General features: G+C 34.5%; 2 protein-coding genes across 3 annotated transcripts in view; both read right to left on the reverse strand.

The window, feature by feature from the left end:
* GABA-B-R3 (gamma-aminobutyric acid type B receptor subunit 3) overlaps nt 1–635 on the reverse strand; it is a 180,032-nt gene extending 179,397 nt beyond the window's left edge. The window contains exon 1 of the mRNA XM_076118114.1: nt 446–635. The gene's annotated coding sequence lies outside the window, so the exon portion shown is untranslated. The remainder of the gene's footprint in view (nt 1–445) is intronic.
* A 1,532-nt stretch (nt 636–2,167) lies between these two features.
* Nucleotides 2,168–13,214, reverse strand: LOC142975575 (putative fatty acyl-CoA reductase CG5065). Of its 2 annotated transcripts, none has more exons than XM_076118508.1 (12): nt 13,146–13,214; nt 12,271–12,463; nt 8,729–8,828; nt 8,101–8,217; nt 7,641–7,763; nt 6,839–6,964; nt 6,309–6,456; nt 5,888–5,989; nt 4,941–5,127; nt 3,961–4,067; nt 2,912–3,041; nt 2,168–2,421 (listed from the first exon to the last, which is right to left on the reverse strand). In XM_076118508.1, the coding sequence occupies exons 2-12, from the start codon at nt 12,384–12,386 to the stop codon at nt 2,181–2,183; spliced, it is 1,497 nt and encodes a 498-aa protein (XP_075974623.1). In that variant the 5' UTR covers nt 12,387–12,463; nt 13,146–13,214; the 3' UTR covers nt 2,168–2,180. The 2 variants fall into 2 exon arrangements, with proteins under 2 accessions (XP_075974623.1, XP_075974625.1); XM_076118510.1 differs by having other exon boundaries at nt 12,271–12,450; nt 13,146–13,204.
* Between the last annotated feature and the right edge of the window lie 218 nt (nt 13,215–13,432).

Below are 13,432 nucleotides of genomic sequence, written 5' to 3' on the forward strand. Positions count from 1 at the left end.
CGAAACTAAAATGTTTCCCCGAGTACAAATGTTATTCCACTCTATACATACATACTTATTTTCCTAATCAAATCTTCAACAAGATAACGTTCTAAAATACTCTCTCTTACACGTTCAAGTTATATAACGGAGGTTTTCAAGCCGTAGATTTTTCCACTTAATGTTCCAGACTGCCAAGGCTACATACATTAGACTGTATTATCGTTACAAACACGGTACGCACATTTGTAACTGAATTTTCAGCTGAAAATAAAGCTGAAACCTAGGTTTAGAAGTATCATTGTTTCAAGGCCCAAAATGTGTTTAAAATGAAGTCTCAATTCTTATCTAATATATTTTTTTTATAAATGTTTAGGATACTTTTTATCTATTTATTTAACATACTTCAAAAACAGGAAGTTGTCAATTCGACGAGATTTTTTTTATTAACAATGTTTTCACTTACCTCCAATACTGGTCCAGAAATCATATTCCCCACACTAAAAAATAAATAATTTGACACAGACACTTACTAACTACACAATAACTATAAAAGTTCTTAAACTTTCGCGGTTTTTACACATACCTAATACAAAATTTCTAAAAAGGTCTAAAACGCGATAAAAATTTATAGGTTTATGATACCTCATTTGCTAATCGTCATTTCGATCGAACCGCATCGACCGTGGTCACGGGCTAACTGATGTGGCTGCTAAGTGTCATCTCTTTGTGGTGCGAGTTTCTACGCCTACCCTCACTTTGTCTTCAATATTTTTATTTTAAAATGTTTGAAATTGTGGCACACCACATTAGTGTGGTGTAATAATAAATCGTATACCTAACTGTAATAATAAATTGTTTAACAAAAAAAAATCAATTTTGTAGTCAGTTTCATGATCGTTTCTTTTAATTTCAAATATTGTTTGTATTCTACTAAATTGACTTCTATACATTTTTTAATAAATAGTTGTTACACGAAGCCGAGAAGTAAGTGTAGAAAGAGACCGAAAGAGAAATGGATTGTGTAAGAGGCTGTAAAGGATGAGTGGAAGAAGAAAAGATGTAGTGCCGACCCCACCTAGTGTGGGACAATGGTCAAGAACACTAAATTTATATACCTATTACATAACCTTAAACTTATTTAATTATGTTTATTAGGCCTCTAACTAAAATCCCAGTTATGAACTAAAACTTCTTACTAACAAAAGTTGGCTATTAAAACATTTCACCTGTCAATCACAGTGCCCTAATAGAAAGGAACAAAAAAGTACTCCCAAAATTAGTTTGTAGGAATTAATCAGAATTAATTTGCGTTGACAGATTGAAGGCTGTAATTAAATTAGATGTGAAGTCATTGAGTTTGAAGAGGTACTTTCGGTAGCTCTATTTTCTACTACTATCGACAACCGGCTAGTCATCGAGAAATTTTGTATGAAAATCTGACCAGCGAGTGCCTCTAACGGGCATCGTTAGATCTATTTTGGCAGTCTATTTTAAATGTCAAACTTTCGATATTCGACAGTACCGACTGTAGAGAATCGTGCTTCCGGGGGTTGCTAGTTGCTATTATGTATCTCAATTGACAACTAACAGAAAGACACTATGCTGTACATTATTTTCTCCCTTAGATTATAGTGAATAACATGTTACGTTAAAGTAGTTATGTACTGAATAGTGACCATCAATTTGACGTACACTACTTGTCAACTGAGATACGTAATACGCATACAGATTTTCTCTATTCCCGCTATATTTAGTGCATTTTCGTTGAAATCTAGTTCCAGTATTTGTACAAGAAAATTTTCCACGATTCAGTAAACGATAACTTTGCCACAATTTTCGTAATTGAGTGGTTATTCCAGATTTTCGGTATTCTGGGAGTGTTTTACCGAGAATTTCATATTATTTGTATAAAGTTACGCTTCTAAATTGTCGTAGAATATTATTTTACATGAATATTATTTTACACACTTTAGTTTTTATACATACATATATTGGTTAGTATATTTTATTAACTACACATGTTTCTATGTGCTAGAGACGAATCCATTCGAGGCATATTTTTGCTCCAGAAAAAAAATACGACATGTGCTCCATGCTTATTATTAGGAAACTTAAGTTCTTCAAACAGGACGTAATATATAAATATAGGAGAAGACAAATAAATGAGTAAACAAAAACCACAAAGTACTCCAACACATTTATTTCTTACTTTTAACCGTAAACCTAGGCTTCAAATACTTATTAATACCATCGCAATAATCAGCGATATATTCCGGCCAAATGATGTGTGACGGGTCACAAGGGAAGGTCTTCTTGTCTTTCATAGAGAGCTTGGAGAACAGCTCCCTGGAACGATCAGCCTTCATCCACCAGGAGTTCACAGTGAAGAAGTCAACTGAATCCCTGTAGCCAACTACTTCGTACATGATTTTTACGTATCTGAAAGAGATGGAGAAATAAATAAGGTATGGAGGAAAAAGATGGAAATACTGAACTTTGGAAGTAAGACTGAGACGGAATACATACAATGACGAGGTTATCACGTATAGGTGCCGCCAAACAACTTGAACAATTTCGCTACATCTTAGTGAACGATTTTTAGGCCAGTTTAGGTACAATAGTACAAGTAGTATAACCGCCAACCAAGTGTCCTCTGCACTGGGTCTACATTCTGTTTACTTTCTAATACAGCAAATTATGTTCAAGTTGTTTGGCGACGTCTATAATATGTTCAAAAATTACTGCTGAACAAAATTTCGTGTTCTATCATTTTGGAATCTAATAAAGGTATGAATTTATTACAAGATAATTACTGATGTTTTATTGTGGTACTAATTTTACAATTCTGTATACTTATTACTTAAGTTAGTTACTAATTATTAGAGGTTTCTCATTCCAGCAAACTGGAACACAATGTAATGATACTTACTTAGGTCTTTTGCCTTGTATTTTAAGCCACAAGTCCGCTATATGAGCAGGTATTATTTGAAGTAATAACGTCAGCAGGTTTACAATCGCTCTTGATTTTGTAAATATTATAAACGGGTACGGCGTTTCGTCTGAAAAGTAAAATATATTTTGTTAAACTAATGATAATAAAATCAGTCTGTAACGGGTTCTACGTCTTAAAATCAATATTTAAGTCTATATTTTCGGTGCTAGCTAGGGATATAATGGTGAAAAGTTTTGTTACAATTAATGAAAAAAAGGAAACACAATCCAGATTACACCTAGGAATGTTATCATCCTTGGCCTGTATCTTTCTATAGCACAAGATTTAGGTGGCATCGGAAATAGAGGTACCTCTATATACTCCAGGTTTTACATATGCTAAGGTTGCGGTCGTGGTTATCATTCCCGCAAAGGACTTTTTAGCCTCAAACGAATGTGTTCCTTCGCTAGAAGTACCTAAAATGTACAAGTATTAAGACAAAAACGTCCCTACATAAAACCCATTTATGTAGCAACCCCTTCCTACAAAATGTATTCACGTTGGAGCTAAGTAGGAAATTATAGCAAATACGTTATTTCCTCATACAAATTGGGTCATGAGTCGCGAACGTAATTTTTGTTGGAGATTTAAACTGAAATATGGGGAAGGGAAATGTAGAAGACGTTTGCGGAATTACTTATTTGCCTTAGATTAACGATTAATCAGTATTTTGGTTATTGATTTGGTCGTGAAATTTGGAAAGGTCACGTTTGTAGGATACCGTAGCAACCGCACGTAAAAAAATTGGAGCATTTTTGAAACATTACTATTGATTATCTTAATTTTAAACCATTGAATAGTCTAGATAGGTACATATGTTGTTAATTCACAAAATCTTCAATACAGGCCTTGGTCTAATGGCTATTAAAATAATAAAAATATAGCGAAACTATTCAATCCGCCGTAATATTGGAAGCTGATTTAAATTTAAGCAATGTGCATCTCTTAAAACAGGAGTTAAAATAAGTTTTACATAATATACGTACTGTATCCTTTCTTAACACATTCATTGATAGAGTATTTGCAGACATCTCTCCAGGTCAACGGGTTCTCACAGCCACTGGCGCTGTTGTATACTTGGATCTCTTTAGATCTGAAAAAACAAAATTAACAAATTTTAAATGTGCCATAGAAAATCCGACATTTCGGCCATCCATCGGCATATTCAAACGCCATCTTACTCGGCCTGTGTGACGACCTATCGTAGAGGCGCCCGTAGCCTGTTGCGCTCACCGATCGGTTAACGATCTGTTTTAAGCAGACCTTGGCGCGGTCATTCCATAGATAGGTGACCGCATAGTATTTGAACTGGTAGTACCTATCTACAGTGCGGCTACGTGATTTTGAGTTTCATCCGAATTAAATATTTGTGTGATTAATATCAGCAAATGATAGTATTTTGTATAGACTATAGAATACTATAGAATGTTTATTGTTAATAAAAATTAAAGTTAAGTTGGTTTACAGTCAGTTATTATTTTTTATTGACTTGCTATGATAATAGGTAATAACATAATTTATTACAGTTTTTTTATAACCTATTATTGTTTATGACTTAAGTAATAAAAAATTACATACGTTTATAACATCACACCTGTTAAATCTAAAATCGTAGGTAGTATTTTTTCATATACCCACATTTCGCCAATTTTAATGTTAGTCCCATATAATAGGGGACTGGCCTATTGCCACCGAGCACGTTACGAAAATCCAGAGAACTATTGCGAATAATCCAATACAAATTTTATAATTTCACTACACCCGACATAGGAATCGAACCTTTCACCTATTGATTAGACCAACACTACCGTCTAGATCACAGAGGCAGCCAATAAAAAATGAACAATATCTCTCTACCCGACCTGAGAATCACAAACCAATGACCTCTTGATTACCACAAACACTTCCGTCTATATCAGAGGCAGTCAATAAAATTATAATAGGTAATAATAAAAAAATAGCTTACTTATGAACAGTCGCAGCAGCAATAATAGTTAAATTGGAAACATAGTCTGCTGGGATGAGGTCAGCGATTCCCATCGCAGAGCCGAGACTGACACGGTTCCATCCTACTGCCACGTTGTACATCAAAGGTGTTGGACCAAACCAGTTGTCAAGCCAACCTTTGATCGGTTCTTCGTATGTTGGTGATACTGTGGAAAAAAAAACGACAACCTTATCGTCGCTGTTTGTGTACGACCGCGTAAGAGCACTTTGTAAATACCGCGTAACAGCAAAACGCACAAAATTTAAATATTATAAAGCCGGAGTGTTTTTTTTTTTTGTTTGAACGCGCTAATCTCAGGATCTCAGGATCAGGATAGCCCATTTATCGAGGAAGGCTATATATTATCACGTTACGACCAATAGGAGTAGAGTAATAGTAAAAAATGTTACAAAACGAGGAAAATTAGGACCCATTCTCTCTTATGTGACACAAGCGAAGTTGCGCGGGTTAGCTAGTCGACCATAAAGCTAGAGTCGGCAGGCACGATATTTCAATTTTGCATTTTGCCGTTACACGGTATTAATAAAGTGCTCTTACGCGGTCTTGTACGCGCAGCGATCTTATTTATATCTGTGGAACCTTGTATCAAGTTCATCGTATGTTTAACTTTTAATTTATTCTTTCTTGTCCTACTGCGGTATATGGTTTTCCTCCCGGGATGAAAGTTAGGTTGAGGCTTGGGACTGGACAAGGTGCATCAAGTTGACAGTGAGAATTTTACATTTTTATATGATGTTTTAAGGCTCTCCAATGAGCTTATAATAGGTTATTTTACGAAGATATTTCAATAGTGAAGCCATACTATTACACTTTGGAAAAATATAGTCGCGAGGGTCAAAAAGAAAAAGAATGTAACATTTTTGTTAATATTTTAAGCCATTAATGTAACTTGCAAGGTATATTACCTCCAGAAGGTCTGATGATAGCAGTAGGAATGTTTCCATGGTTCTGCGCTAAATAAGATTCGGTCAGTGCCTTTGTGAAAATATACGTGTTTGGTTTTCCACCTGAAAATTACAATAAATATTAGTGTTTCACCTGAACATACTTCTGCCAATCAGTTGTTTTCTACTTATTTCTTTCTTCCCCCAATTTGGATTCGTTAATGCTTCGGATAGTAGCAGAAAAGTTCTAGACAGAAAAACTCAGCCGAGTTTAGCCCCAAGATTTAGTGACCACTTTCTTTACCACTGTTCCATAAAGGTTTAAAGTATAGTCAAAATACAGTAATGAAATCAATTTCCAATATAAGCAGCTGTATATCAATATTTTACATGGAGCCACTGCCTATCGGACCTCCTCATGTACAAATTAATGCATACTAGCCTAAAATATTTTTAGTTTTGTTTTCATCATGTCCATACTTCTTCATAAATCTGTAAACATCATCAATTTCTGCAGGCGCCGGGTAGATAGTCTCTCCTAGTTCCGGTCTGCTGGGGTGAGCGAAGGCTGTTGATATGTAGACGAAAGACTGCATAGAAATAATCAACATTTAAAACAATTACATTGGCAAAAATAATATGGCTTGGTGAAACCGGCCTTATATTTTTAGGGGTAAATTGACGGCCGGTTACATCACCTCTATATGAACAATAGTTTGTTTTAATCAAGGTACATTCAGATTTTCATTAGATTCTTCTTACAATTTCTGTATCACAACTTATTTGTTTGCGTGAATTGAAAGCATTTTCTCATTACTTATTTTGTTATTTTTTAAATAACAAGTTAAAACATTAACTACGTAGATTTACAGATTCTAATTTACCTTAAAGTTTTCTTCACCAAAAATATTACACGAACATACCAAAAACAGAGAAAGCCGATCATAAACAGTAATTTCTCTACCCAATTACCTCCATCCTGTTGATACGCTTGCACAAGCTCAGCACTCTCTGCGTACCCTCCAGATTGATGTTCATGGCCACCGGCAGAGGTTCATTGAACTTTACTGTTGCCGCCGAGTGGATTACCACAGACACCTGAAGTTAGAGAGTTTATTTACCATGATATGAGCAGAATAAAATATAATGGATACTACCACGTCATTAGACTTGCTTCGTTTGGTTCCTTTTGGAATGGCAGTTTACTTTTCTAAAGTCAGAATTTTCTATTGTTAAATACATTTCGGGTTCGAATTCCTCCCGGGATAAATATTTGTGTGATGAGCACGAGTATCTGTTCCGAGCCTGGTTGTAAATTTATCTATATAAGTATGTATTTAGAAGTATATATTATAAGTATGTTTATCAGTTATTTGGTTACCATAGTACAGGCTCTGCTTGGTTTAGAATCAAATGACCGTGTGTGAGTTATTCATTAATATTTATTTTATTTATTTACTGTCCCACTGCTGGGTAAGGGTCTCTTCCCAGAATGAATCAGGCATCAGGCCTTGAGTCCACTACGCTGACCAAGTTGGGGATTTGTATGCCTTCAAGAACTTGTTTAAGAACTCGCAGGTATGCAAGGTTGCATCACGATGATTTCCTTCATCATTGGAACAAGTGATAATGTTCTAATTACCTAATAATGTTTTGGTATAAGGAATACAAAGTAAAACCAGACGTGTAATTTAATCCACGCCTTTGAGTTTTCAAAAAGACTTTACAATACTTCTTTTTAATGACTTTAAAATGTACTGCCTCTTTTACTTACTTTATCAATTAAAGTTTGTTCATCCTCAGGTTTGATTCCCAGGCTAGGTTGAGATATATCACCAACTATTGGTATCACTTTTTCCAAGTTTTCTGGGCAGTTCTGTTTTATTCTTTCGAACAGCTGAAAAATATTTACAATTATAATTTTGAGAATTTGTCTTATGTACGATTTTTTTAAAGGCTTTTACAACTAAACCAAGGTACATATGTATAATTGCTTTAATGCTTTCAACTTGATAGGTAAAACTATACTCGGACCATTTCAAACGTGCGCACTAAGTCGTGTCATTTTATCGGAGTCTCTCGCTCGCACTTACACATTGTCACATTCCTATGCAGATTCTGACGTAGAGAAGATTAAATGTTTTAAAGTTAACAAAAACAAAAAGGTGAGAATAAAGTCACACTTAGCTCTTAACTTAAAAAATACGTTGATATCTAGAATACTAAGTACTTACTGGATTATCAAAGATGCTTTTTAGCCTTGTGGTACTGTCAGACCCTTTCTTTTCTCTTATTAATAAATAAATTTTGTCCAGTTTTGTGCAGGAGTATAGAAGTTTCTCAATGAACACCTGGAAATAAAATATGCGCATAAAAGGGGCTGTGGTTTAAGTTAGCACCTCCCACGCTAGTGGTCGCAGGTTCGAATCCGAGGCAACACACAAATGACTTTTCGAAGTTATGTGTGTATTAGAAACAATTATCACGTGCTCCAACGGTGAAGGAAAACATCGTGAGGAAACCTTGCATGTCTAAAAATTTGTTTAATACATTTATTGAGGGCAAGCAAAGTCCCCAACCCGCACTTGGCCAGCGTGAGTCCACCTCAAGGCCTAACCCCTCCCTCATTATGGGAAGAGACCCTTGCCCAGCAGTGGGACATTAATGGGTTAAATACATTAACAAAGATTTTTTTAAATATCTTTATTCGAACTATTTACTGACGATAAAAATCCTCAAAAAATCATACACAAACCTGTGTCCTTGACCTTATGTTTAAGTTAAAACTTCCCACTTGGAGTAACACCCATGTCCTTAGATTACATATTATCAAAATCTCAAGTAAAAATATCAAATACAAACCTTTCCCAGAAATCCGGTGCCTCCGGTGATGAGCACAGACTTTCCCGCGTAGAAGTCCGCAATAGATTGATATCTCTTCTCCACCATTTTGTTGTTATCACTGAAAATTATTATTTAATTCAGTTTTTTGGGTTACAAAACACGTCTCTGGTTTTCTTCTTATGATTGTTTTAAACACTTTTATGGATTTCCAATATTTATTCAGATTTTGAATCAAAACCATTTGTGTTAATTTTTTTAAAAGTACGTCATTTCTCGGCTATCAAATTACTAATTAGGCTTCGTAAAGAAAATTAATAAGAAATCAAGTCATTAAAAAAATATATCGACACATTAAAAATATACTGTTTCGTCAATATCGTACAGTACGCGGGCAACTTTAGTTCGAAATGCCATTTAGGCATATAATTAGACTTTTATATTCACCTAAATATAACATTGTAGTGACAAATGATTATTGTATGTCGCATACAATTTAAATAAAACAACAATGGATTGATATTTTGACCTAGGGCATTAACATTGTAGTATCCTTTTATGCCGCAAGTTGCACTGCGACGCAGTTTATAAAACAAGAAAAAAATGGTCTTATTTTTGATTATTTGAATGACAAATCCAGCACCAAGAATTGCTTTTATGTCGCGGGGACTTTTACAAACATACAAACAAGGGACACAGTTCTGGCTAAAGACTATTTGTGGATCGCACAATTAATTGTTCCGAGTGAAAATCGGACCCACGACCTCCCGACCCAATAGTAGCAGCGTGGCGACCTTAACCACTGCGTCACGGAGACAGGTTGCGCCAAAATTGAGAACCTCCTCCTTTTTTAAGTCGGTTAAAACACGGTTAGAGTACCATAGCTAGGCAATCTGGGACGCTGGTGCAAACACTAAATTGACTAAACACTATACCAAAAATTTATAATATTATCATTATTATGATAGTGAACATTTTGAAAGTCGTATTTAAGTGCTCCGAATTGACTGGTTTAGTAGCGCAGTTTGTAGTGTTTCTGACTGCTGATCATGGTGGGTTTGATTCTCAGGTCGGGAAAAGTGCTATTGGTCATTTTTATTTTTTGTAGTTTGGATACCTGCCCGGTAAATGGCAACAGGCTCGCCCCATATTATATGGGACTTAATCATAAATGGCGAAAAGTGGGTGTATGTCATACAGCTCTGCAACTATTTTTTATCGCTATTTTATTTCTGCTCGGCAAAAAAATTGTTTCTTTGTTTGTTTGTAGTATGGTTAGTGGTCAACCTAGTGTCAAAGTTGTTCAAGCCGCCCGAAAGGCCTTTAACATGGCTTGATGACTGTTGTCATCAACTCAAACGTTGGGACGCTCAACTCAAATACCATTGGTCACCCATCTATAGACTGACCGGGCCAAGGGTTGTTTAACCCACAGATCGTTTACCGACTGGTGAGCGCAACTGGCCATCGGCACATATTCCGTGATCACGTTATCAAAGTACAGGTACATTATTATAAATTGGTCGCGTGTTTATTACAAGTTAAGCTGGTTGTTTTATAATTGTTGTTTATCATTAAACATCATTGTTTAAGTAAAGAAGCTAATTATTGTTAGAGTTCAAGTTTCATAATTATAGGGAACTAAGTAATTGTGTCAAGATGCTTTGTGCGATCTATTGCGTGTAATCATGTGAAGTTATACATACTTATTATCACGCCAGTTGTACTATAAGGTTTGGGTAGAGGTGTATGAAATATGGCCATGTTTCGCCATTGACAATTTTCGTCCAAAGAAATAGGGGGCGACTTGTCGGAAACGTTACTAAACTCCGGATTACTATTGAGGAATATTATAATATAATAAAATTAGAAAAGGCGAATAGGGAGTCGAACCCGAGACTTTAGAAGAAGATTTTACAACATTTTACGAGTAGTCTGTCAATATTTTAATATTAATCTGTAACATTTTTGACCTGAGAGTAATGAGAGATTCTGGTCCAATAAAATATATAATTTATTTTACCATCAATGATTTATGTAAATATTTTTGTAAAAAAACAACTCAAAGATTTAAAAAGTGTGGCCAAAAGTTACTTGCCAGCTGTTTTCCTTGATTCTACATTTCGACCTTAAGATAAATTGAGTGACATTATCATAAGTTAGTAGTTACAAGTTATTTGCAAAAAAAATACGTGAATGTGATTATTGTTATTTGTATTTTATTGCTAATGTATTATAAAAATTGGTCGAAACGTCGTGTAATAATAAAAATGGTATTGTCATCGTAAATTCGATCGCGCTTAAAACTTTGTTTGTTTGATTGTTTGTTTGTTTGTTTGAACGCGCTAATCTCGGGAACTACTGGTCCGATTTGAACAAATCTTTCAGTGTTAGATAGCTTATTTATCGAGGAAGGCTATAGGCTATATAACATCACGCTACGGTCATTAAGAGCGGAGAAGAAACGAAAAATGTTACAGAAACGGGGAAAATTTTGATTCTCATTCTCTTAGGTGGCGCAAGCGAAGTTGCGCGGGTCAGCTAGTTTAAAATACATATCACAGCACGATTTTATCCGGATGATACTATTACCGTGGGATTTTTGATTGATCCCATCGATCCTATACAATCCTAGCCCCGACAGTTACAAATGTATTTATTAAACAGAGAATTATACTATTTAGTTATTTTTTTTAAAAGTTATGCGCGAACATTAATTCCGGTGATTCATTTTTATTTATAGACTTATCCGGTATTGAATCATATAAGTAATGACACAAAACCTTCCGGCTCAAATTTGAACAAAAATAACCTAAATTTATGCTGCTATTTATGATTTTTGCTTGTCATATCCTACTTATTTGGCAATATGTATAAACAAGATATTATTATGATTATGAATGAAAAGTTGACATGACAAAATATTTTTTTTTTGGTGACATACTAAATTAGGTGTTTAACTTTGACAATGAAGTATCACTATTTGATATGATAATTTGCCTTCTAAGAGGATTGTTGTTTAAGGTTCCGTGTCCGAAGTGTTAAAATGAGACCCTATTACAAAGACTTTGCTGTCTACCACCAGGCTGTATCCGATTAACCTAATGTGTGGTGATTCTGGTGTCACAGTTGAAAGTTTCACAGATTATCTATTCTAATCTATACTAATATTATAAAGCTGAGAAGTTTGTCTGTTTGTTTGAACGCGCTAATCTCGGGAACTACTAGTCCAATTTGAAAAATTATTATTATTATTATTAGCTATATATCATCACGCTACGACCAATAGATACAGAGTACCAGTGAAAAATGTTACAAAAACGGGGGAAATTATGATTCTCTTATGTAACGCAAGCGAAGTTGCGCGGGTCAGCTAGTGTATAATATTTCTATAGCTACCTTAACAACAAAAGCAGAATACAATAAATATTTAACAGGGCTGCCATGAATTGGGTCGGGTGGTCTTTTTGCCAATTTTATTCATTCTGGTACGGAACCCTTCGTGCGCGAGTCGAGCTCGTACTTGGTCGGTTTTTATACTCGAAGAAAAAAATTACACTTACCCATTTGAACTGGCATATCCTCTGACATGATTTATTTTCACAGCACAAACTTGTCTTAACCCTTTTCTTAGGGATTGTAATCGAACTCCAATCAAAATACTGCACATATTTCTCATCAACTGTACTCTTATTTTTGAGTAATATTTCTTTTTTTATTCAGTTAGCTGACTTAGTTTGCTACTTTTAGAAAAACCTATTTTAAATTATTTTAACTTTTTATTAACTACACTACGTATATGTCCCACTGCTGGGCAAGGGTATCCTCCTGTAATGAAGTAAGTTAGGCCTTGGGTCCACTAATTTGCATTTACGAAAGAAAAAAGTATTACTATTTTTTATTTAATTTCACAAAACTATGATATATGACGATATCGTTTATTCTTACAAACACAATACCAATATACTATTGACAAAGGTCAGTGTCTTTAAAAGTATTTTTTTTTATAATAAATAATAATATATTATTATAGTCATATGTCAAACGAGTTTATGAAATATGTATTTGCATATTTACAACCGCAACTTTACATTAAATTATTGTTAAAAAAAATTAAAACACCGTATTTTACAAAAAAAAATTGTTTAAAGTAAACAAACGACTTTATAATATTTTAATATATATATATTTATTCTAACGATGAAGGAAAACATCGTGATGAAATGTGCCTTCAATCTGTTTAATACATTAATTGAGGGCATGCAAAGTCCCTAACCCGCACTTAACCAGCGTTGTAGACTGAAAACCTAACCCCTATCTCGCCCTGGAGGAGACCAATGCCCAGCAGTGGGACAGTCACGGGTAAAAAAAATATATTTTAAAGGGTATTATACACTACACACAATACTACTATAAATAAAAAATATATTTAACCCACTAAATACTACTCTATAAGCAATATATTTTTCACCCGATGTCGTATACACGGCACTTCTGTATCGTACAAAGCTTGTAAACAAACAAACTAACATAGCAAGAGATTGTCATTATTTTATAGGATTTATCTCGATGTTGCAGTTACTAATAAATTCAGTGATTTTAGCAAATTGCATGTAAATATTGTTCTTTATAATGATGGTGTTAACCTTATTAAAGAGTAGAAAGTATGCCGTAAATTTTACATGAGAAGTTTTTATGGGTTTCCTTTGATGGGTTGAATAAAAA

The sequence above is a fragment of the Anticarsia gemmatalis genome, chromosome 9, assembly GCF_050436995.1.
Source record: "Anticarsia gemmatalis isolate Benzon Research Colony breed Stoneville strain chromosome 9, ilAntGemm2 primary, whole genome shotgun sequence".
NCBI classification, from domain to species: domain Eukaryota; kingdom Metazoa; phylum Arthropoda; class Insecta; order Lepidoptera; family Erebidae; genus Anticarsia; species Anticarsia gemmatalis.